This window comes from Megalopta genalis, chromosome 1 (assembly GCF_051020955.1).
Source record: "Megalopta genalis isolate 19385.01 chromosome 1, iyMegGena1_principal, whole genome shotgun sequence".
In the NCBI taxonomy this organism is placed as follows: Eukaryota; Metazoa; Arthropoda; class Insecta; order Hymenoptera; family Halictidae; genus Megalopta; species Megalopta genalis.
Window position 1 is genome coordinate 35,422,441 of NC_135013.1, and position 25,182 is coordinate 35,447,622.

Below are 25,182 nucleotides of genomic sequence, written 5' to 3' on the forward strand. Positions count from 1 at the left end.
TTCGCGTTCGATACGCGGAACGAGTAGGGATATCGGGACTATAAATAAGACAACGTTTAAAAATAGCAGGTGATCGGGGCGACTCTTCGGACTTTTCCCGACCAGCCTTCTTTCCGTCAAGCGCGATGACTCAAATCGAGCTTGTAAGCTGCCCGCTCGACGGAATAAAGAAATCGTCTTCTCGTCGCGACGCGATCGTTAATGCTGCGACAACGGCGGGGACAAGGGGAGTGGACGATGGAGATAGGGAACGCTTCTTGTCAGACTAATTATCAGGACTGCGAATCTCCATTTTCATTTAACCTTTGCCAGCGGGGGAGAACTTTCGTCGACGGTGGGAATTTGCGCAAAGATTCGCTGCCCGAAGATTGGCACGAGGTTGATCGCTGGAAATTTTCGAAAGAGCGTTCTCGAGATAACGCTCGTCTCGTTTCTCTTCATTTTTGTATCGTTCCGTTCGAAACACTCTTTCCGTCACTCTTTTTTGTAATTCCGCCGGAATTTCTAGAGACTTCGCCGCAGGAAGTTGGCGTGAAGGGGGCGGACGAAGAGACGGACGCGCTCTTCAAGGATGGACCGACTTCGCCGTGAACCGTCTCGACCCTCGAACCGTGGACCGTGACCGTTTGCCGTGACAACTCACCCGAGGACGGAGGAACGCTCGGGAACGGAAAAAACGAGAAGTTCGACGTTATCGGGTAGTTCGGATTATCGCGCGGAACGAGTGTTAAAGGTCGGCAAAATTAGCCGGTAGCCGGTGACCGTTTCACGGTCTTAGCATTTCCGGTCACGGTCGCGGCGCCGTTTTCGCTCGAGACAATTAGAGGATCGCCTCCCGGACGCAGATAATATCGACCGGACAATGCCGCGGACCGTGGACGAATATTTGCGCGAACGATTTCGGGCGTTCGCTCGGTTATACAGTAATGTCTTTCTCTAATTGCTGGCCCAGACTGCGCACAAAAATGGACAATTTGGGATGAGGAGATACGATTATTCGAGCCGTGCGATTTATTTTTATAATTACGAATTGTCAACAACTATAAAAACGAGCTCTCCTCTTCTCCCAAATTGTCCATTTTCGTGCACAGTCCGAGCGTCAGTTAGGAAGACATTACTGTACATGTGTATCGAGTGAAGTGCAGTAATGTCTCCCTAACTGGCGCGCAGATTGTGTACAAAAATGGACAATTTGGGAAGAGGAGATACGATTAGTATATATATTTTATTATATTAGTATTATTATATTATTTATTATATTAGTAGTATAGTATATTAGTATATATATTTTATTATATTAGTATTATTATATTATTTATTATATTAGTAGTATAGTATATTAGTATATATATTTTATGGTTATAAATTGTCCACAATTATAAAAACGAGCCGCAAGGCTCGAACAAATCGTATCCCCTCTTTCCAAATTGTCCATTTTTGTGGACAATCCGAGCGTCAATTAGAGAGACATTACTGCATTTGGCTCGCAGTAATAGATACAGTAATGTCTCTCTAACTGACGCTCGGATCGTGCAGAAAAATGGACAATTTAGGAAGAAGAGAGACGATTATTCGATCCTTGCGGTTCATTTTTATAGTCACGAATTGTCAACGACTATAAAAACGAGCCCCGAGGCTCGCATAATCGTGTCTCTTTCATCTGAAATTGTCCATTTTTGTGCACAATCTAAGCGTCAATAAGGGAGACAATTACTGTACGTCGGCCGTTGGCACGACGATCGCGTTACACGCAGAGATCCTTACACTGCATATGCCAGCATCTCCAGATCACGTTGTTCATCCTGATCTTGTCCTTCCATCTCAGCCTGATCCCTTTGAACCGATTCCACTTGGGCGATGTCAGTTTCTGTCTGGAACAAATTCAAATGCCCATACGTCATACCCACTGAAAAATCTTTCGCCTAATCGGTCGTCGAGCGTTATATGCCGACCGTTCTATTATCTTTGGCGACAAGCCTCGACGGCGCGGATTAATTCGGCTTTGGGAAATTTATGCCGCGTTATCGTAGTCGGATGCAGCCGGTGGCATCGCCTCCAGCTGCCGTCGCTGCAGTCCGCTGGAGACTATAGCGATTCTAATTTTATAGTCGGACGGGGTAAGCCGCAAAAATCGATTGCGGCGGCAAGGGGGGAGATCGGGGGACTAAACGATTGTTCAACCTGTGTCGCTGGATCTTTATTTAAGACGCATTTAAACGCGTCTCGCATCCTTTGGAATAAAAATTTGTTCGATCATCGAGCTTCGCTCGCTCGTCTCTGCCATAAATCTGTAGAATCCAGGATCTAGCAATTACGTTCGGCGCTACAGCAATTGTAAGTCAATTATGCAACGAACCTGAAAACGGTCTTCTATACGCGATCGTTTTAATTCGATCGAGGCGCGCCTACGGACAAATCTGCCGAACGAATTCTTGTAGAAACATTCTTATCTCTCTAACAATTGCAAAACCAGTAATCTGGTAGTTCTAAGTCTAACGATCGAGATAATGAACCGTTTCGCTACTAAAAGCAGTCCGTTCGAGCTCTATTTAATTATAATATTTGCTCGAGCCTCGTAAAAACCAGATAACGAGAAGCAGATTTTCTAGCAGCGTTTCTTCTCGCCTCGTCTCGGCCACCCGATTTCACGAATCGGCGCGAATTTTATGCGACCCGGGGCAAGGTTGTCGTCCGGCCTGGTCCAGAAAATGCGAACGCGAGATTCGAGGAGGATGCGACTGCGACGAGAGGCGGACGCGCGCCGGCCGCGGTCGAAGAAACAGACGGAATTATCGAGCAAAGCGGTTCGTGGAAGTTGTTAGTCGAACCATCGTCTCGCTATAAACGGCTCAAGCCTAATCCGCGGAGCTTTCGATAGACCTGGAAGGCGTTGGAAAAATTAATCCAGCTTTATCGGTGCTCGTCGAGCGGCGCGGTTTCCTGCGGCATTGGACATCGCTTAAGATGAAATCTCCATTGAAAACAAGTTTCGCAAAACGTATTAACGCTAAACCGACCGTGTCAAGATGACCGGTTTCGCGTGTTTCGTTTGAAAATACTTGGAATCGCGAGGACTCGTTCGTCGTTGAAGAATCGAAATAAATTCGATCTCGTCGTCGTCCTCGTAAAGGAACGCGCGTGTAGCCGTTTTAACCCATTGACTGCCACGCAAATTTAGCGCGTCTTGCCCTGGGTGCCACGGTTTTATTTCAAAGAAAACATGAAGTTTTACAAAATATTATAATAATATTAAGTTACCGATATAATATTGCAATGGCATTTACAGTATTTTCATTGAAAAATCTCTACAAAAATTCTCTACACTATATACATTTTTCCTAATTCAAATAGTCATTTGTAGCCAATCTAAACTTGCAGCACCCACTACGAGATATCTCGTAGCTGGCAATTTTGGTACAGACGCTTGCTATGAGATATCTCGCAGTTGGCAGTCAATGGGTTAACGCGTCGATCGGAACCGAACACCGGCGATCCTTTCGATTCTGCCGCACGCCGCGAATCCTAACGCAACCTGGCCGGCTCGACTATTTGGCAGGAATTAGTTTCCAGATCAAAGGGTGGTGCCGTCGCCTCTATTCTACGTGCGACCGACGCGGCGGTAAACAAGAACTCCAAAAGTCTAGCATGCGGAAAAGCCCGAGCCGAAACCAGGAAGAGCGAAATCCAAGAATAAAGCTGATGCATCGAGGAAACGGCGGAACGAGGCGCTTCCTGGTCGACCCCGCTCCGACGACGAGAAAACCGCTGTCGACTTATCGTCAGAAATCGTTTTGCCAGTAAGAAAGAAGCAGCGTTTGCTCGAGCGTGGCGAACGCTTCGCCGCGTTTAGCCGACCGGGGCGAACGGTGCCCGGCGCGGAACGATTTTCCAGAAGAAGCGTTCGCAGATCGTTCGATCTCGCGTCTCGCGGCGTTATTGGCGGCGCGAACGAATCGGCGAGATACTCGTTATCAGCGTTCCCCGATGATACATCATCTTTGATCGGAAAGTCAACAACTGGGAACGCCGCTCCGCTCCGCGCCGCTTCGCTTCGCGCCATGGCGCGCCAATAGGAACATTTCCACTGACTACACATATTCGACAAACGCCGCGGACGTTCTCCTTGGCATTAGACCCTGGCCACCCTAGACAGTTTTTCATTTCTTTCTCCAGCGCACGATTAGATAACGCGCGCGCGCGCGCGCGCGGAAGATGGCCGAGGCCGACGTATTTCCTGGGAAAACTCGCGTCGGCGGTCGAAGACGGCGACGGGCCGGGAATACGATTCGAATACGATTCCCTCAACGCGAGTCCGTAAATTCCGCTCGATAGAGAGCATCGAGAGTTTCTGGTCCGCTAGCTTCGAAAATGAAGCGGATAATACCGCGGAGAGAACTCGACCACGTAACTTTTTCTGGCGTAAACAAGGATGATCGACGTAACCGGGTGCGTAACCGGGGAAATTTGTTCTTGGTATCGAAGAAATCGCGCTTCGTTTTCGGTCTCGCAGCGCCGAAAGAATTCCCGATATCGCGCGGAGGGGCGAGCTTATCTGCATTTGGAGACTATCGAGGGAGAAAAAAGAAGCGTTGAAAAATGGGTTTCCAGCGCGGAGCGCGGATCGATCGTTTATCAGTCGGAGATCCCTGACCTGGAATTATCGAAAACGACGGGTTCGACCAGGGTCCGAAAAGCCGTCGACGCGATCCCGGCCGTGTCCCGATCCGAAATTATCGGATCGAGCGACGCGCAAGATCGAATGAAATACGTTTGGTACGCAGGAACGATTGCCGCTTATCTCGCTACGCTCGGTGCGATCCGTGCGACCGCCTACGACCGGCGCTTATTAGTAAAACAATTAAGGAATTATAGCGCGCGGCGCGATTAAGCCCGCTTCGGGAGAAATATTCTGGCAAACGGTCGAGAGGAGGCAGGCGGCCGATTACCGAGCCACGCCGAGATTTACGAGTAGCCGGTGCCAAGGCGTGCCTCTTTCTCGGCCAACAGAGCCACGATTTCCTCGATCGAACGAGCGGGGCTGGATCCACGTTATCGGATAACGAGCTGTTTGCCTGCCGAACAATCGATGGCCCGATTTATGTATCGCCGAAGCGGCGAAGCGCGCCGCCTCGATTCACCGCGATTTCCTTCGAGATTTCCATATCGTTAGATACGGCTTATCTAACGCTTTTCCCACCGGTTCCTGGGCCAGCGAGTTTCTGGAAAATCGGTTACGCAAACCGGTGCAATCGCGTCACGTGTCTCGCTCTGCAATGCCGCAATCGGCGACGAACAGTTGCAGTCGATGACTCGACGAACTCCCGCGCCTGCGATCACAATTTTCGTCGAATTTCCCTTTTCGGGAAGCCGATGTCCTCGAGAAGAGAAAAGATGGAATGCTGCAGATTTTACGTACTGTACCGATTTTACAGCTGCACGAATCGGACGGTCGAGGCGGCAAGTCTCGGCATTATGTATTCTCCGGGGAATGCCAGAAGAAACGGAATCGTAATTTGCGTTTGCAGCGAAATCGATTTCTCCCCGACGAAATTTCTTCTAGAGAACGTCTTTCAACTTTTCTACGGAAAACGAATTCTAGGTATGCGACGACCGTTGCATCCCGTTAACGCTTAGCCAACCGAATAGGGAGATCTCCCCGTTTTAAATTCAGTCGGTCGATGATCGATTGGGGAAATCTTCCACGTGTAATTAAAAATGACTGCTTAGTTTTATTAAGATTTGTAAGAGGTACGAATGTTGAAGAAGCAATCGATACCATATAAGTTTGCTTCGTAATTTTTGTTTAATTAATCGAAATACTCCAATTTTAGGAAATTCTTGAGGTTTCTGGCGCGGTCGTGGAAGTGCTAAGGTGGTGCTATTCGATGCACGCGATACGAATAAAACGATCGCGATTAGACCGCGAAGACATTTATTTCAATACAGATCAATGACTTTCCTATTGCACGCCGGCCGTAAAACGCGGAATCTTTCCAGCGAATTGAAGCGCGAACAATCTCGCGAACGGCAAATGTAACGGAGAAAAATGTCTGTCGCCGAGGCTCGTTCGGTATTCGCGATATTTTCGTCGCAGCGGAACGCGCGATGAAAAATAAACGAGCGACCGGGCGGGTGCCCGGCGCCTGTAAAACCGTGGATTTGCATAAACGCCCAGCGCAGCGTCGATATTCCATTGCTTTCACCACCTCGCGTGATTCTGCCTCGTGCCTCCGGCCGCGATGGATCGCGATCAAAACCGTTTCATTCAGAGAAGGAAATTCGTCGCGATGTTAAAAGGCAGGGAGGGGAGAGGCGCAGAATGGAACCGGACGGTGGCGATAAAATGCTAGAGGAAGGATAAGGAGACCGAGATAACGCCGTCGACGAGCAAAAGCTTCGATTTCGGAGAGAACGGAACAGCTCCTGTAAACTGTAAAACATCGAAGTAACGAGCTCTCCGTAGCGGACAGCCTTTGGGAAACCGCGCGAATCGTTTCCATGGAACTTTTACTATCCGCGGATTCTAGAAATCTTATCTCGCGAGAAAATTGTCGCGGATATATTATATGGTAAATTCTCCACAAATTAAACTTCGGCCATAAAAATGAGCCGCGAGGCTCGAATGATCGTATCAGTTCTTTCGAAATTGTCCATTCTTGTTTGCAAACCGAAGGAAAATTGGGGAGAATTCTAGTTTCGAGGAAACGACTCGCCATCGACGGTGCGTACAGTAATGTCTCCCTAACTGACGCTCAGATTGTGCAGAAAAGTGGACAATTTTGGAAGAGGAGATACGATTGTTCAAGCCTTGCGGTTCGTTTTTATAGTTGTCGACAATTCGTAACTATAAAAACGAAGAGCAAGGTTCGAACAATCTTGTCACCTCTTCCAAAATTCTCCACTTTTGTGGAAAATCTGAGCGTCGATTAGAGAAACATTGCTGTATCTCCAAGAAATTTAACAATTTTCGGCTGAAAACATTCCCGACATTTGTCGAACGCGGGGCTCGTAAGATCGATCAACGTTTTTACGAGGAAAACGTCGCGGACAATTTCGCGAAGAATTGTTTTCGAGTCCCGTAGGAAGAGAAACGGTCCGCGCGGTCGCGGTCGCGTCGCTCTCTCGCACTCTCTCGAGAAGTTATGGTTGTGCGCGTGCCCCGATGACGCAGTGGCCTTGCATGATAAAAGGCACGCTGTGGTGTGGGACACAGGCGAAGAGATACAGATACGCGCGCCCGCGCGCATAGAGAGACACATGAGGCCTTTACGGTAATTTAGCTCGATTCGCTTTTTCGAGTTGCGCGCGGGAGTGCCGAGTTGCCGACACCGACACCGACACCGACGCAAACGCCGACACGCCGCGACGGACGGACGCGCGCTCCGCGATCCAGCACGAGACCAGAGATCCATGGATCGCGGCCCGGAAGCCGCCCTTGGCTTCGTAAATAAACCGCGAAGCCTCTCGATCTCGCGCGAACCGAGATTCGAGATCATCGTCGATCCGATGCGACGCGAACTATTCTCGACGCTCGCATTGTTCGAAGATGTCCGAGGAATTTATAGCTCGATAGATGATTCAGCGATCCGACGATCGAGCATCTAGGTTCGACGGATGACGACTCCGCGGTGGAAACGCGTTTCCGCGACCGGGGCTCCGAGATTTTTCGAGATGTTTTCCCCGGAGACTTTCGATCCTTTCGGGATATCCGTGGGAAAAAAGTGGATAATTGGCCGGAATGAACATCGAATCAAATTCAATTCCATCGTTCCATCTACTGCTCCAGACCGCGGACTGCGCGTCGCGCGCCGCCTCGTGCGGTTTGTAATCGTGTAATTGAGACACCGAACTACGGAACGCGTTGATACGCTCGCATCGTTCTCCAGCAGAATCGGCGCAACGGTGCGAGATCGTTTATCACCTTCCCGGCGAAATTTCCCATTGATTCCGCAGCCCCCGATTCCGATTAAGCGAGACGATCGCCGATACGGTTCGCGTTCGCCGAACGGAGCGATCGATATCGGTGCAAACTTGCAGCTCGGGCATCGTCCGAGGCAATCGTGTCCGATCGATCGAGATTCGAATTGTTTTAACGACGCGTCGATGGTTTTTTGGACGCACGGTAGATCGGTCGGTAACCGTCTTGCTTCGATTCCCCGTAGATCTCTAAATGCAACAGTGATATGAAAATTGCTTGCCTTTATGGGATTTTCTTTAGAAAATCGCGTAGCTTCGTCTTGCGACATAAGGATCGAACCGATCTTATGACATTTTAAGAAAGTCCGCTTCAAGATCGGATCAATATGCTTTTTTTAATACTTCCACGATTGCGCTGAAAACCTCAAAAATGTTCATAAAATTAAAATATTTCATTCGATTATTGAAATTATGAAGCAAACTTATTATGCCATCAATTACTTCTTCAGCATTCGTACCTCTTGCAAATCTTAATAACATTAAGCAATCATTTTTAATTTTTCATTAATCATCCATTTGGTCGTCAATCGACTGAATTTAAAACGGGGAGATCTCCCCGTTCGGTTGGCTAAGTTGGTTAAGTAAAACCACGCTCGAGCAAAGGAGGAAAAGATGCGATATTATCTTCGCGTGTAAAGTCCTTAACGAACTCCTTGATTCTCCAGCATTATCGGAGAAGTTTCACCGAAGTGCTCCAATATTTCATCCAAGATCCGGAGAACTTCTCCGTATTCAGAAACATGGAACAACTTGTGAATATCGTACCGAGCTCGATCTTGTTTTCTTTATTGCAAATAGCGCGCGCGCTCTTCCATCGATCGTTGCGATACGATTTCCGGTCCCATTTTCGAACTCGGACTCCGCTGCTCTTCGACGCCCGAAAGAACAAGCCGCCAATTTTCGTCGATCCTTGCGTTATACGAAGAAATTTCCAGTTCCAGAAAAGTAACGCTTTCGACGCGAGTCTGCTCGGTCCATAGACGAGACCGAAGAAGCGACTCGTGGAACGCGGCGGTCCTGGCAGAAATTCGTCGAGCGAAAATGGTCCGCGCAACGTCGATTCGAAACGGGATTATTCGAGCCCCGTCGTAACAACGCCACGCAGCCGGGCAGCTATTATCAAGTTAAACAAAGAATCAAACGGCATTAGCGGCGGCTCAACAAGTGTCGTTATAATGTATGCGTTGCCGTTTCACGGCGGACGAATTACTGAATTAGGTGCGTGACAACGCAGAAACGTTCCGCAACGGGGAACGGAACAGCGAGCCGTTCGCGTTCGTTCCCCTGGAAATCGGGGATATACCGACGGCGATCGGACTCGCGTCGCCCGATCGAATCGCTAACCCAATAGAACGTTTGCACGCCTCGCGTCCATTGCTGAGGTCAGTTGCAATTAGCATAGGCGATATCATCGTTTGAATATGCGCGATCGCGAACGTTTTCTTTTAAATACGGCGAACCGTTCGTTCGTGCCGGAAAGATCGACGAAGAGGAGAAACTCGAGTTTTTCCCGTGTCCGGGATTTTCACGGTTTTTTCCCTACGATCCGCGACCCCGTCGATCGAATCGGGACCCAATTTATACAGCCCCGTGCACGAGCTTTTGTGCGCGACGTTTGCCCGCGAAGCGTGCATTTCGGACAAATACGTTTGCGTAAATCGTCGAAGCTTTTATGTAACGTAAACCGCGTTGATTAACAGCGTTTATCGAAGCTTCGCTGTTCGAGCGTGCCAGGCATCGAAACGCGTATCTATTTCACGAGAAAAAAGAGAGAGAGAGAGAGAGAGGGAGAGGAAAGAAGGAACCAGAAGTTTCCTCGAAAAGGTCACCGATGCGAAGCGGCGCGACTTCCGTGTAAGACTGAAATTCCCGTTTTTAAAAGATGTTTTTGCGCGAGCAAGAAGAAGCGAGAGTGAAATTCGCCTTATCTGCGTCGAATGCAAATACATACATACCGTGCAATGCGAAGAAATATCCGAAGCTAATCAACGCCGATTGACGTGTACGGTAAACATATAAACATCCTGATAATGGGGGAGCCCGATTCTCGAGATCCCCGTTCAGTTTGCGTTTGGACGGAATCGTATCTGATACAAGTCGATTATTAGCGAGTCGGAGCAATTAAGCCGCGCGTGTACGTTCACGGTGTACAAAGCTGTCGCGATATCCGAAAATAGTCGGCGAAGACTATTATATAGAGGGCCCAGGGGCCCAGGGGCCCTCGAGTCACGAAATAATACGAATACAGTAATGTCTCCCTAATTGACGCACAGATTGTCCACGAAAATGGACAATTTAGGGAGAAGAGAGACGATTATTCGACCCGTGCGGTTCATTTTTATAGTCACGAATTGTCAACAACTATAAAAACGAGCTGCAAGGCTCGGATAATGGTATCTCCTCTTCCCAAATTGTCCATTTTTGTGGACAATCCGAGCGTCAATTAGAGAGACATTACTGCATTTGGCTCGCAGTAATAGATACAGTAATGTCTCTCTAACTGGCGCTCGGATCGTGCAGAAAAATGGACAATTTAGGGAGAAGAGAGACGATTATTCGATCCTTGCGGTTCATTTTTATAGTCACGAATTGTCAACGACTATAAAAACGAGCCCCGAGGCTCGCATAATCGTGTCTCTTTCATCTGAAATTGTCCATTTTTGTGCACAATCTAAGCGTCAATAAGGGAGACATTACTGTACGTACTCGACTCGACTCGACTCGACTCGTATTCTGGTAAACAGGCGAGGCGCGGGCTCAACAGGTGCAGCGGCGAATCGACTAATTGGCTGCCGCGTTCCCAGCGGCGAGTTCGTCGCGTAGCAAGTGGCCGGAAAACAGAGAAAACAGAGTCTCTCGTACCAACGTTCGACGTTCGTTCCGAAGAGCTCTCGTTACGTCGAACGAAATTATCGATCGGCCCGATAAGATAATCGCGGCCGGCAAAAGTTTTCGGCTGACGTCTTCGCGCGATAGAATTCCGGAAGCGATGCTCGACGGACGCTTCTTTAATTCCCCGAGACCGCTCGAGATAATCGGCCGCGTTTCTTTTTTTCAGTTTTTCCCCGTTCGCCACGGCCATTTAAAATTAATTAACCTTTTGCACTCCGTTGGCGCCGTTGCGCTGCCGAGACACTCGTAATGCGCGAGCTATTAATAACGATCATATTTTCGTTCCTATTGAAATCGAGTTAAACAATGAAGAATCGGGAACGTTCTCGACTTCTTTTGCACGCCGTATCGTTTTCGTCGGTGAGTTATCTACGTCGTTCGAACAGCAACCTCCGCGGTCCTGCTTAGAACATGTTTAAAAGAGATCCGATAATCTTCGACCGATAAAAACCCGCGGCTATATCGCAGGGAAATCCAAAGACGCGTCGCTTTTATTGTTTTGCTTTCCCGACAGGCGCTGTAAATAAAATTTACGAGGCTGTTGTTCAGAATGGACGTTCAGGTTGCATCACCGCTTGAGAATTATGTTTCTCTTTTTTCTTCTCTCTCTTTCTATCCCTCTCTCGCTCTCTCTCTCTCTCTCTCTCTCCCTCTCGGACTCGCTCGTCTCTCGCGGATAAAAATATGCACGCCTTTTCGTTTCGCGCGCGCGCGACCAATTGCAGTTCCGACATAAATCACCATCAATCGATTAACCCTCCCGTCGCGGACGCGGATCAAGAATAGCGGAACGTTATCGACGGTTAGTTAGTTACGGTATCGGTTCATTTATTATCCAATCCCGATTACCGATTTAAACCTACGCCGCCGACACGAGTCCGCGAGCTTTCCCGGGACGATCGCGTCGGAAACGTTGACCGACCATTGCGCGATTTCGCGTCCGCGTTCGCTCACGCGTGCGCGTCGCGCATAGATCTCCGCTGCAAAATATGACTCACACAGGGTTCCGCAGATGTTTCTGCGGGTCTGTACAAGCACCGCGAACAAAGACGATTAGCTGATTCTCGCGCGTTCGTGGAGCTCGCGAAGTCTTCGGAGAATTTCTGCTTCTAATTACGACGCGACGTCAGACTCCGCCGATCTTTCTGCGAGTTTCGATTTTTATTCGAAATTTCACGGGCTCGCCTAACGTTCTCTTATCGATATATCCACGGTTTCTTGTATTTTAGAAAAGGTTTTGAAAAGTTCGAGATTTCAAATTGTCGTTCAATAAGATTTCAGACTTGTTCGCGATACGGTGAGACCGATGCGGGAGAATCGTTTCTACTCCGGAACCAAGGAAATTTTACGCGGAAGGAAGATCGAAATTGGTCTCGAACGTGATAACGTTCGAAGGATCGAGGAAAATTTAGTAGAAAATTTAGTATTCCTAGTCGAGGAAAATTTTCTAAATCGCTAATCTATTCGTGTCCGATCGTCTCGCTCGCTTAAAAAGCGTCCGATAATTATGGCGGAGCCGACACCGCCGGTGCTTTTGCGACACCGCGGATCATTAGACATTCATAGTATTCGCGAGTCTGTAAAATACAGGGGAACATTTGCATCGGCAGACGTTAACGACATTACTGGTTTACGTTCACCGCGTGGCACATCGCAGCCGGCGCGACGCGGCGCGGCGCGGCACGGCAAGGCGAAACGGACCTTATCCGACAGTTTCGATAAAGATATTCTATAAAAAGGTCGATTTGCATAAAGAGATTCGCGATTGCTCGATCGAGAATCGCGTTCAACCTTGAGATTTTTGGAATTGGACGCGTGCGCGAGCGTTTATCGTCCGCGGCCAAAGGTGGTCCTCGAGCCGATCCGATAATCGACGCGCGATGGCTATCGTTCGCCGATAACACGTAATAAACGGGCTTCCGTGAAACAGAAGTGTTTGCACTCTCGACGGGGACGTTTGTTAATTTCGCCGCGAACACCGGTCGAACTCGGATAATTCCGCGAGGACCGCGCGGACGAAGGAAACGCGCGGGGTTGCTGTCGTCGCGCCCCCGCGTTCGTTATCTCTCGAATAGACAGAGAGAAAAAGAGAAAGACGGAGACGGCGAGAAGAGGGCCGATCGCTCTTCTGGCCGGCTCGGCGAGCGAAAAATTTCGCTGCAGATAAACACGCGACAAAATACATTTATTAATAACCGGCGGACAGAGATATTCGGTGTCTGACCGATTCGCCGTTAAAAATACTCGAAGACGGAGCGTCGGTCGCCGATTAAATTACTCGCGCCTCGCCTCGATTCGGAGGCCTCTCGACGCGCTCTGGCCACGTCGCGCGAAAATTCCTCGTTTCCACGCGAGGCAGCGGTCGTTTCGGGGCGATTATTCTCGAAGCAAGGGTGCGGGAGCCGAGCGACGAGAACCGAGAGAGGCGAAAAGCCTCGGAAAAGAGAGCGGAAATTGCCGCGACGGCAGCCGAGGAGCTTCGCCGAGGGCGAGCTTAATTGCGATGTTGTCGTGTAGTTCTACGGCCTCTTCTTCATTAATTCAATTGTCCGTTATCAGTCGGAATGCCAGCGGTGCGGCGTTTGTCCGGTTGCCGGGCTCGAAATACGACTGGAATCGGCGCTGCCCCGCTGAAACCGCGAACAGGGCTCGAACGGGACGGAAAACTGATCTAACAGATCGCGAAAAGCGCGATCGGAGTCCACGCGGACTCTGCTTCCGTGTGCTAAGAAGAAGTTGGGAAAACGGAGGAAGAACGAGGAAATAGTTGGGCGAGTCGAAGGTCGATGCAGGGAGATGCGAGAACCGCCGATCTCGATTTCTCGGCGATACGGGCGACCGCGAGGCGACGCGACGAAAACCGAGGGAAAAGAGAAACTCACCTGTAGGCGAGGGACATGCACTGGAACAGCTTGTTCAAAGACGTCTCGATGCTGAGCTGCTGAGGCGTCTTCTTGCTGGAGAAGGTGCTGACGAACTTCTCGTGGAGGAAGCCGAGCGGCGCGATGATCGCCATCTTGGCGGCCTCCTCGTCCGGCACGGGAACGGCGAGCTCGTCCTCGTCGTCCTGGGCCTCCGCCTCGAAGTCCGAGACCATGAAGTGTCCGGAGTGTATCGCCTCCCTGCAGTCCCTCCCGGCCTCCTTCTTCCCCGTCCCAGGACGATAGAAACTCTGGCCCGGCGTCGTCATCGTCAGCGGTTTTCTGTACATCAGTTCGGCCTGCATCCCTCTACGGCGGCACTCTGCGGATCACAGTCACTTCGGAACGTGTTCGCGCAAGCTTCGAGCTTCGCGTGCTACTTCGTTTCGAAAGTCTTTCTCGATCGCCTAAGAGAGTCGCCACGATTTCAGAATTCCCCGGTTTTTTTTAAACGAGCGTTAACCCCTTGACATAGCATTCTCTTCGCAGTTACCGCGATTAGAAATTTTTCGATTGCTATAGTTTCTTAGAAGGGAAAGAAAATCGATGCTTGTCGTGTGCCTAAATTTACTCGAATGCTTAAATATCGATGACAAGAGATGAGAATTTTATTCAAATTGTAATGAACGGAATAACATATACACTCGATAAGTTATTATTAGAAATCTTCACGACGAGTCGGTCTCGTCAAAGTACGGCAAGGGGTTAAGGTGCGACTTGAGCCGCGACTTTGTTGGAGGATCGCCTGGCACGATAGCGCATGTTTCAATTGTCTGCTTTTAGCAAATATTTATTCTGATACCCGATGCTCGACTCTCTCTCTCTCTATTCTCGACTAAAATTCTATCGAAGGTAAAGGGACTGTATCTCGCGACAAGCAGGACAGTTTTATAGTACGATAAACGATCGGGAGCTGTTAAAGACGCGCATCGACTTCTCTTCTCCGCTTGTTTTCTGCTCGACGGCGAAGGCAATCGATGAAGAGTGCATTGTGCGTGGCTTTTCCCAGGTATCGACGCGATCCGGAAAGCGAGATTGAAATTTATGCGGCGGATCGGGTCGGGCCGGGTCGGGCCAGGTCGGCCCGTGAGCGCGGAACGAGGTCGCTTACGCGGAATCCAGCGGTATTGGTATTGGTCGACCTCGTTTCGCGAAATCGCTAGCTGCAAAGTCTACGCTCGGTTCCGATAGGACGAATCCTTTCCGCCAGACACAACAAACCGTATTTATCGAGTGTCATCGATAACGGCCGAACACTCTGCCGCCTATCGCGCTCGCTCGTTAATCCAACCCTCGCAATTAACAACGCTTCTGCGACACGCGATCCGCGCGGTTCGATTTACCCTAAGCTCGGTATCGACGCTAATTTCTGTCGTTTATCGCTCGGTATTCTCGACGCGTCGGCTAACGATTCGAATATTCTTATTTTGCAAAAAAAAAAAGAAATAGAGGAAGTCTCCGAAATTTTCGTCGGAGCGACAAAATGGTGCGCGGGTCCGCGGCCGTTCGTCGTCGGTTTCTCCGATTCCGCGAGCAATCGAAAGGAGATGCAGTTCCGGTGCAGGCCAGCCGATGCGCGGAATGAATAACATATAAACAAGCCGGTCGGCCGGTTGAACGACCGCGGATCGTTAAAATCGCGGCTCCGTCGACGGAGCGCGGCACGGCGCGGTGCAGCGCGGTGCAGCGCGGTGCAGCGCGGCGGCCCGGTTTCCATGAAAGTACAGTCAACGCGCCAGAATTCAGAATGGTCAGTGACTTCGCGTTCGCGTCGCGGGTCCACAGCTCGCCTAAAATTAACCGGCGGTGCGCATTTCGCGATCCGGTTCGCGACGACGGGCGACGCGACGATATATGTCGCGCGGTCCCGCGAAACCGACCGACGATGGACACCGGGACGATCCTAAACGGCCGTCTATGAATTTCTAGAGTTCCGCGCGTCGGTCTTTGAAACCAAGAACCGATGAACATTAGAAAGTTCCCGAGGCGGAATCCGATGGCTGAATTAGTTAGCGCGCGCGATCATATAGCTGGGAGAGACGGGCCGCGACACGTGCGGAGTCGAGAAGCTACTGCGAAAAATAGGTTTCGCGTTCGTTACGAGGTGGGGAGCCTTCTCTAATAGGTCAAAAGATGTTCTAATTCTTGTCTAGCGAGTACCGGGTGGCGGACCCGTGCATGTATCTCTGTTTACTCGAAAATACCGTCGAGTACAAAATCTTTCGATACACGAACGTTTACCGTACTCCTCGTAAATAACCCTGGCGCAACACCGATCCCAAATTTGGTAGCCAATTTTCAGTGGGTACCGAACGAGTTTCGCCGTCGTTACCGCACCAATTTTGTAATTTCGAAAAGCTAGACCAAAATCGCGGCGATTAGTCGAGAAATAGCGGCGTGACCTAATGAACAGGTTTTCCCGGCGTATCTTTTCCGCGAAAACCAGCCGGTACGTCACGAACCAATCGGAGATGGAGCGCGAATGATTTATTCGATTGGTTTACGAGGTAGATGAAACTTTCCGCGTACTTTCGAACCTGTGGTCGCGATCGATCGTGGCTTTTTGCGAAATTATTAGAACCGCGTGGAATCGAAGCCGCTCAAGGACCTTGGAAAGACTTGTGTACGAAAGGTTCGTTGTCGGGCGATTTTAATATGCGGCACATGTTGCACGCTTCTAATAAGAACGCGTGCTGTAAACCTTCGCCGAGATGCGTGTTACGAAAACGTGTAACGGAAACCGAAGTCCACTCTAATGGGCATCGAACAGTCGGTATCATAAATTACAGGTTAATCCATTACAACCGGTTTTCGAAATACAAGATTTTCCCCGCATTATCGACCAGCTGACACGGTGTCTCTCTTTCTCTCCTCTACCCTTTCTTTCTTTTTTTCTTTCTCTCTCCCTCTCTCTCTCTCACGCTTAGAATTTATCTTACTGTCTCTCTTTCTCTACTCTACCCTTTCTTTCTTTTTTCTTTCTCTCTCTCCCTCTCTCACGCTTAGAATTTATCTTACCGATACGCGGTTGCGCAAAGAGTATCGAATACACTAATTTTTATTATTATATTGCGTACCGAACAATTCAATCGACTCGATTGCTCTATCGAATATACACGAATACCGGTCAACAATCGTAAATATTATCAATAATTACCAGCGACAGATACTACGGCTTGTTCAATAGCACAATTGTGAATCTAAAAACAAACTGCTCGTTCAACAAATTAATACCGCGCGCGAGCCTTTTGTACGCTTTTTTTTCGGTGCACGTTCCACGCGTACTCTTATCCCGGCGGATATCCTTTTGCAACAATTCCATTCAATGAACGCTTTTAATATTCCATGACATTGTTATCTTAAAAGTGTAATGCCCTTTCGCCCCGGGTGTCACATGGTATCGGCGAGGTTAACCGCCTTATCCACTTGTCCGTCAAGGTTTTTTTCCTTTGCTCGTGGTTTGAAAAATTCTGATACGCTCGCGCGACGGGGAGGGAACACACCGTTTCGATTCGAGTTTTCTTCCGGTGGACACGCGCGCGATCGCGGCTCCATCGATAAGCCCGGGGGCCTCTATCGATAAATTAGGGGGGACGGGCGATTTCGTGATCGTGCAAGAAAATTACGCGTCGCGCCTGTGACGTAACCGAAAAACGGCGCGCGTACACGATCCATAGCGGCGTGTAGTGTCCCTAATCTGCTTTTCTTCGTAACGTTACTCGTGTCTCTATGGAACGCGCTCGCCCCAGCACAAAAGAGAGACATTAGTTGTTCCTCCCTCCTCCTTCCGCCTCTCCTAATCTTGATCTTGATCTCGATCGAACGACAGGGAATACGAGACAGCATCTCGGACGTACTGTCCTCTTCTCTTCGCGACAGGGCACCGGGAATCCTTTCGGACGGGCTCTCGGCTCGGTTTCAATCCCTTATCTTATGCCGTCTTATGTAACGGTCGAACGTATTTAGGAGAGCTGGTCGCCGCACAAACAAAAACATTCTGCTTCGCCCACACGTGTGCGTGTCCGCGAGAAACGTGTTTTTTAGCCGAGAGAAACATGGCCGCCCTGCTTCTGGATCGCGATAACATCGACGTATTTAAACAGCCTGAATAAATGAAATTATAAAAGTTTCCACGGGACTCGATAACGAAACATCGTAGTCATCGTCTACGATCAACAAAATCATTTCTAGCGCGACGAAACGAAACCGAACGAAACGATAGACGGTCGGATAGAGGGGGACCACCGTTCGGTTCCACCGAGGCGACTGGCGTTTTCGATTTAATCTCGCGAAAATAAAATAACTATGCGCGGAACGATGCAGCGATTCGAAGCGACACAATGCATTTGGCAATGATGCACGCATGGCACCTGTCACAACGGAGCACGGTTCGTGTCTAAACTCGACCGAGAAGCTTCCGTGCTATGGTTACATATTTTGTCTTTCCCTCCTCTTTGTTATCCGCCTTTTCCGCGAAACGAGAACCATCCAGAGATGTTCGAGCCCGAACGCGCCGAACGGTCGCAACGGCGATCGTTGTCGCGATGTTTTTACTCGAGCGCCGGAAATCTCGGGAAACCTAGCCGCGTTAAAGAGCGCGTTGGATCGTGGTATAGAGAGGCTCGTTCGATTCTCGTTTTATGCATTGATATAAATAATAAAAGGCGAAAGAATCCTCGGGCGATCGAGAAAGCGATCGAAAGATCCGCTCGATACGGTCGGATACGTTTATTTGATGGATCGCGTTCACGTACGCGTAACACGGCACTTCCCTCTAGGCTCACAGTTCTCCTCCTCGGGCTTTCTTTCTATCTGGCACTCACCTCTCTTTCTCACTGCGTGTCACCACTCGTTGTCGATACGTGCACAGTGCACACACCGTTTGCTGCTTCGACAGCAATTTTAACGATCCCTACGGACTGATTTATTTCCTGAATCCTGACCAATAATCGACTCACTCACGCTCGCCGTCAGGCTGGGCCGCGCGGCGCCGCGCCCGGACGAGGCCCGTACGCGTTATTAGACAGCATACGCTCGATCATACTGGCAGCGACGCCATTTGCACGAATCCGCGTCTACGACGGACGACGGCTGATTCTGTGGCGCACAGCTGACAAGGGGCGCGCTTACTACCGACCAATTACAAAACGCCGTCGAACGTGGCGCCGTCTGCTAGTACAACCGTAAATACAACACATACAACCACCACCACCACGATCCGTGTTTCCGCCTTTTTTCAAATTCCGCTGCTCTCTTTTTTTCCCCACCCTTTGAAACCTTCGTTTCGTCCGGGAATCCGAGGTTTCATCGAGCGGATGAAAAATATATCGTTTTAATGCTGGAAAATTTCATCGAGGACATTGTTGCCTCTCGGAGTAAACGATAGTATAATTTTTGTATTACAATTATATTAAGCGGCAACATATTTCTAGAATCGTGACAAATAGGATGAAACAAAAGAACAGAACTCGAGTTTGCACCTTTGTACTGAGCATCGACGAAGCGGCCAAGTAAAGCGGTAAATGGGAATTGATAATTACGCAAGTCATTACCATGTGGTCATGCCGAAACGGTCTAAAGGTTGGATTTCATAGGTTAGAAGGTCTACAAAAGTGTAATTATCGTATCGAGTTGTTTGGTTGCATCTTAATCATCGATACCAGCAACTGAAACATTGTTGTATAATTTAAGAATTAAAAATATTTACGAACATGAAGCAAGAACAGCTAAAAGGTTGGTGGTTGATATGGTGGTTATTTACGTTATTTGGATTTCCAATAACAATTCCATGGTTATTATACCACTTTTACGATCTCATGCAGTATAAACGGAGGAAAACAACGCTCCGTGGAAAAGTGAGTATTATGTAAAAATCACAGCGGTCGAATTGGAAATGTTAATTGCACTTTGTATTATAGGTTGTAATGATAACTGGAGCTAGCTCCGGATTAGGAGAAGCATTGGCACATACCTTTTATAATTGTGGTTGCAAAGTGATTTTAGTTTCCAGGAGGAAAGAAGAATTGGAAAGAGTGAAGAATTCTTTAATAAATACCCATCATGTATGCAATAATTTGTTACTGCAATTTCTCTGCAAGTTACCTATATAGAAATAATTGCAATGTACACTTTGATTTTCAGACAATACCAACTTATCCTCCTGTAATCCTACCATTGGATATAACTGACATTAATTCTCTAAATTCTGAAGTAGGAAAAGTAATTGAAATTCATGGACAAGTTGATATTTTAATTAATAATGCTGGTATTTCTTACAGAGGAGAAGTAGTTAATACAAATGTAGATGTAGATATAAAAATAATGCTCACAAATTATTTTGCTCAAATTGCATTGGCAAAAGGTAAATAACTATAAAGTTTGACAAAAAAATATAGATTTTCATGTATTGAACGTACGATTTTACAGCTGTGCTTCCATTTATGATAAAACAAAAATATGGTCATATAGTATGCGTAAGTAGCGTACAAGGAAGAATTGCTATTCCATACAGGTCAGTATATTTTATCTTCGTACGCACGATATCATTTAATAATGTCCTTATCGTTGTCTCAGATCTGCGTATGCCGCATCTAAACACGCGTTACAAGCATGGTGCGATAGTTGTAGAGCAGAGTTGGCTGATCAAAATATAAAAGTTAATGTTATCAGTCCTGGTTATGTACGCACTGCTCTTTCTCTCAATGCCTTAACAGGAAATGGGCAAGTCTATGGAGGTAAATAAAAAAGGAAATGTCATTCACGGTAGACGTGATTGTTTATTTAAACAAATTTTTTGTTGTAGTAATGGATAAGTCCACGGAAGAAGGATACTCTACCGAGTATGTCGCAGAACGCATTTTAAAAGCAATATTGAAGGATGAGAAGGATGTAATTATAGCTACATTTACTCCAAAGATTGCAATATATTTACGGGCTTTATGTCCATCGCTTTATTTTTGGATTATGCATAAACGGGCGAGAAAGTCTGAAAAAGACGCATAATGTTCAATGTTATGTTACAAAGTATCTTAAAGTAGTTGTTCTTACGTTATATTTTCTATTGTTTATACGAAGTACTTACATTTTCGAAATAATAATATTTCGTTGTATCACATGTTGTATATAAAACGAAACCTAGAATGTAATAAATTTATAATATTTATCTGTTGTCACTGATAGGTGTAGGATACACATATTTTACATGGTTCGTTAATAGAAATGGGAAACAATGCTATTAATTAAAATGAACGTAATTATATCCAAACTATAGTTTATTGTTATGCCACTGAATAATGGCATTTGTGTACAGTATATGCATTTTAATACTACAAACGCTTTAATGGAATTAAGACTGAAGCACTTTGAAATAGAATGTATGTGTCATCTATTACTTAAAATTGTATACAATGTAAAAATCATGTTTTACACAATTAAATTTCAGGATGAAATTATAAAGTAGTAAATTCTAGGTAAATACAAAATAAATGCTTGAAAAATGCATAATGGTTAATGAATTCTATTCAAGTTATAAATGACACATATAAACATGAACCTACCTAATACGCGGTTCAGTAAAAATGTGAATTTGCTCACAATAGATGTTTTTTAATATGTACCCTCTTCTATGTTACATCTATATAGAATCACTGTTACATTATGTGATAAATATTTGGCTACAAATTCAGGACATATAGAATGTTACATATGTATAGCGTACAGTGATTGGTACAAACTCTGTTGTCATGGCAGGATCACCAACAATCATTTAGATGTAGTATTTTATTAATATATCGAATTCATGTTACTCAAATAAAAGTAAATACATTACAAACACATACTTTTCCACATGGCTATAATCGAATATGCGTTTGTAGTGTATATGTAATTATTATGTAGAAGTAATTTTATATTTTCATCTCTTCAACAAACACAAAAACAGACAACTTCTTAAAATCTATAGTAAAGTATTTTCAATTACTGACTTTTTCCCCTTCCATTTTTTATCATTGTTTTCTCTCTCTTAATAGCAGCCTTAAGCAAATAAACATCACAAATTAAGTTTTTTTTACATAAGTTTCTATATTTCTGTATGTCTTAAAAATGTGTATACAGTTCTTAACGTCTTTAAAGTAGTAGATTTTGTGATGAAGTGGCAACATTTTGTGCTGTAGATGTTACATAGCTATACAGTAATTGAGGAAGATGTTGCATAGTTTTCGTATTTTATTCGAAATCTTTAAAACAAATATTTGAAATGCATTATATATATTCTTAAACATCTATTAATTATCTAATATATGTACAAATACATGCAAGAATTTATTAATGCACAAATGGACTGCATGTTACAGAAATTTTTCACATATTTATTAGACAATACAATACAGTACATCGTGAACTCAATGGAATATTCAAGACATTTACTTTCTGACGTTACGTGTGTGTTTGTAGATTGCATAATGACACTCTTATGTAATTAAGAAATATTCTACGTGTTATGCCAATAATCATGCTTGCCAAAAAATGTGATTAAAAATAATGCACTTCAAAAAGTGTTTCAAACGGATTTTTTTCTTCTTTCAATGTGGATAAGAAAATCTAGGCAACATTCTCTGTTGTGTTTTGTATGTAGTGTATCTATCTACTTTATTTACATTCTAAAAATATATAATTCTAAATCCAGTTTTGCAGGTATATGGTTGCAATTTTGTATAACTCTAAGAACACTTATATCGATAGGTGTTTTCACTTAAGTGATTGCGTGAATATGATCGTGTCTTTCTTTGCATTAAACTTAACTGTGACAATAGAATCAACAAGATGGAGATCATAGAGTAACAATACGAAGTATGAAGAAACATAGATCTTTACATGGAAAACATTTATCTTAGAACAGGCTACATTTTCTTTTAGAGCCTGTGACATATACTTTTTTCTCTATTGTAAAATTAGCATCTACCTAAAAGGTAGTGTCAAAACATAAAAAAAAGAAAACAAATATTGAGCGACAATATATTCTTTATGTGACTCGACAATCTCCATTAATATATGCAAAAACAGCTGTATTTCTTTTTGTAATTCACAGAGTTCTATGCTAGGCCTTATTACGATCATATACGATACATCGTACGGCCTACCTTACTGCTTTTTTGCAACATAGTTTCTTTCTTTCCGCAAACATGAATAATTTCATTTAAATGCCTGATATACTCTCCAGGCACTGATACTGAGTGCAACCAGTGTAATGGTGGTGTGAAGAATTCTTCTTCTCGTATCATCTTTCCTTACAAGAAATGTTGGGGAAGATGCTCCCAGAACAGCTAATAGCTCTTCGTGGGGTAATTTACTTGTATCAGTTTCGACTTGATACTGGCAACAAGGATCGAACTGCCATGAAACAGTATAGAGTCCACAAGATATTACAGATATGAAACCTAGCGGACCACAAATATAGGGTCGATCACCCCATAGCATACCTACAAAAAAATATCATAATATATTTTTTGCATACATAATAATATCGATGTTTGCGAAATGTAGATTATATCGTTTATGAACCTGTGGTTATGGCAGCAAGGCCGAACAACGCCGCAGTCTTATGAAGGCAGTTTCCAACTGCTATCCATCTGGAGGTTTCATCGCCTAATTTTGATGGCTCGATAACAATTAAACTGCACTCGGATTCGAGCGCTCTTTCTAACTCATACTCGAACGTTTCATGAGCATTCTCGTTATCGTACACCTCCCTGATGATGGCGACATTCGAGGAATCATCCCTGTAAAAAATTTTTATTTCAGCTTCAATATGTTCCTATCGCTGTTGCGTACAAACATTGTTCATTCGTCCATCCATTAAAAAATTATAACAATCTCATTTTACATTACATATACGCTAACTATAGAATCGTCATACTTGTTCTGAAATTACAAAGCATTTGCATATTTATTTTTAGTGACTTGTTCCAACCTGTACAGTCTTTATCACAAATTAACGCTTTTACGTGTTATGTAAGATGTTGATTGAAACTAATCAGCGTCAGGATTGTTTGAATACAAATAGGTTCGCGAGAGAAGAACCAACATTGTTCTTCCCGTTTTAGCGTTCGAGTAGCGCTTTCGTTGAATTATAACGAAAACCGATCGGTAGTGAGTAAATAAGTTTTAATAATCAAAGATTTACGATGCAACTGACAGCAGTTTTGAAAATTTGAAGAAAACACTAAACGCATCGAGAAAGCACCGTTCATTCCCGATAGAGAATTATTTCCAGTCTTGAATCAAGAAGAAAATTTGCTGGTTAGCGAAGTTCATAGACATGTAGCAGAGATTGTAAAAGACAATTCCCTCAAACATAATGGAATAAGTGCGAGGTTATTTTATTTCTAAATGAATATTGTACCATCGTTATGAATTGCGCTGTGTATATTGAAGGTAGTTAGAGACATTATATCTCGTATAGAAAGCCGAAAATAATTTCGCCTACGAACCTGTCACCAGCTTCATCTACCATCTTTACAGACAATCCTCCAAACACTGGAACGCAGGTCTGGATGAACCGGAAGAGAAATCCCGAACATCGAACCGGATGCAAATATCAGCTGATTCCACACAGGTTTTCGTATGACTCGAGTTGTACATTGTATTCCAAGTTTGTTCGAATGTTCGTTCGTGCAAAGTCAAGAAACACCTGTACGTATTTGTTTCTCCAGAAATTTCTTTTCAAAGATCGGTCACTCGTTTTTCCAGTGTTTTTATCTTCGGTGCAAATTCTGACAAGTCGATTCGAAAGAGCGTTGCTCCCGTGTACGATTTTACAAACTTTTCACCAGACCGAAGATCGTTTTAATTCAATAACTATTCAGGTATCGTGCATTAACGTTCGTTAAATTAATTGTCATTGCGAAAGACTTGAATCGCGTTCAAGTATTTGAATACCGTGCGATTGAACAACGATTGTCACCGTTCGATGTTTATTAGAACTGTGTCTATTAGAACTACCTTGCGAGAGAAATTCTACCAGATACGAATCGAACATTCCAAAATCTGCAGTCGTCGAGAAAAATCCATTGCATCGCAGGAAACTGTACACCTAATTTCTAAAGAATTCTTTCTTGTTGACGCGTACCAGGTTTCGAACGCGCCGTGCAAAGTGGTTAGAGAAGAGAAGCCAGAGATGTCGCTGGCAAGAAGTTCGTCCTACAAGAACGCAGGACGTTGCGTCTCGTATATCGCGAGAGATCCTTTCATCGCCTAGAATTTCATGCAAGTACCTATTTACATTTTTACACAGCGTGCCCAATGTTACAAATCTGTTCGAAGCCCGAACATTTCGCTCGAAAATGAGCGCGCGCATTTCAAAAATATTTCCACGCACTCGTAAGAATTTCGTATT

At 45.8% G+C, this 25,182-nt stretch overlaps 3 protein-coding genes across 7 annotated transcripts in view; 1 reads left to right on the top strand and 2 right to left on the bottom strand.

The window, feature by feature from the left end:
• Mondo (MLX interacting protein mondo) overlaps nt 1-18,906 on the bottom strand; it is a 30,674-nt gene extending 11,768 nt beyond the window's left edge. For 3 of the 5 annotated variants that reach the window (XM_076526739.1, XM_076526738.1, XM_076526727.1), the window contains exons 1-3: nt 18,614-18,905; nt 13,752-14,112; nt 1,765-1,871 (exon numbers count right to left, since the gene is read on the bottom strand). In XM_076526739.1, the coding sequence (XP_076382854.1) occupies nt 1,765-1,871; nt 13,752-14,095 (451 nt within the window). In that variant the 5' untranslated portion in view covers nt 14,096-14,112; nt 18,614-18,905. Of the gene's footprint in view, nt 1-1,764; nt 1,872-13,751; nt 14,113-18,613 lie in introns of all 5 variants that reach the window. The other 2 variants (XM_076526732.1, XM_033465861.2) reach the window with 2 other exon arrangements.
• Nucleotides 18,907-19,039: 133 nt separating this feature from the next.
• On the top strand, nt 19,040-20,952 carry LOC117217942 (dehydrogenase/reductase SDR family protein 7-like). Its single transcript, XM_033465863.2, has 7 exons — nt 19,040-19,308; nt 19,385-19,645; nt 19,709-19,852; nt 19,932-20,151; nt 20,217-20,301; nt 20,364-20,524; nt 20,593-20,952. Exons 2-7 carry the CDS (start codon nt 19,502-19,504, stop codon nt 20,790-20,792), a joined length of 954 nt encoding a protein of 317 aa, XP_033321754.2. The 5' UTR covers nt 19,040-19,308; nt 19,385-19,501; the 3' UTR covers nt 20,793-20,952.
• Nucleotides 20,953-21,043: 91 nt separating this feature from the next.
• On the bottom strand, nt 21,044-24,414 carry Pmi (Transmembrane protein Pmi). The gene is made up of 3 exons (XM_033465864.2): nt 24,278-24,414; nt 23,349-23,566; nt 21,044-23,266 (listed from the first exon to the last, which is right to left on the bottom strand). Exons 1-3 carry the CDS (start codon nt 24,298-24,300, stop codon nt 22,980-22,982), a joined length of 528 nt encoding a protein of 175 aa, XP_033321755.1. The 5' UTR covers nt 24,301-24,414; the 3' UTR covers nt 21,044-22,979.
• Between the last annotated feature and the right edge of the window lie 768 nt (nt 24,415-25,182).

Coding starts and splice junctions, on each gene's coding strand:
- LOC117217942 (XM_033465863.2), top strand. CDS start 19,502: ATGAAGCAAGAACAGCTAAAAGGTTGGTGGTTGATATGGTGGTTATTT. Junction 20,302..20,363: donor AGAATTGCTATTCCATACAG/GTCAGTATATTT, acceptor TCGTTGTCTCAG/ATCTGCGTATGCCGCATCTA. Junction 20,525..20,592: donor AAATGGGCAAGTCTATGGAG/GTAAATAAAAAA, acceptor TTTTTGTTGTAG/TAATGGATAAGTCCACGGAA.
- Pmi (XM_033465864.2), bottom strand. CDS start 24,300: ATGGTAGATGAAGCTGGTGACAG. Junction 23,567..24,277: donor GTAGATGAAGCTGGTGACAG/GTTCGTAGGCGA, acceptor AATTTTTTACAG/GGATGATTCCTCGAATGTCG. Junction 23,267..23,348: donor CCTTGCTGCCATAACCACAG/GTTCATAAACGA, acceptor ATTTTTTTGTAG/GTATGCTATGGGGTGATCGA.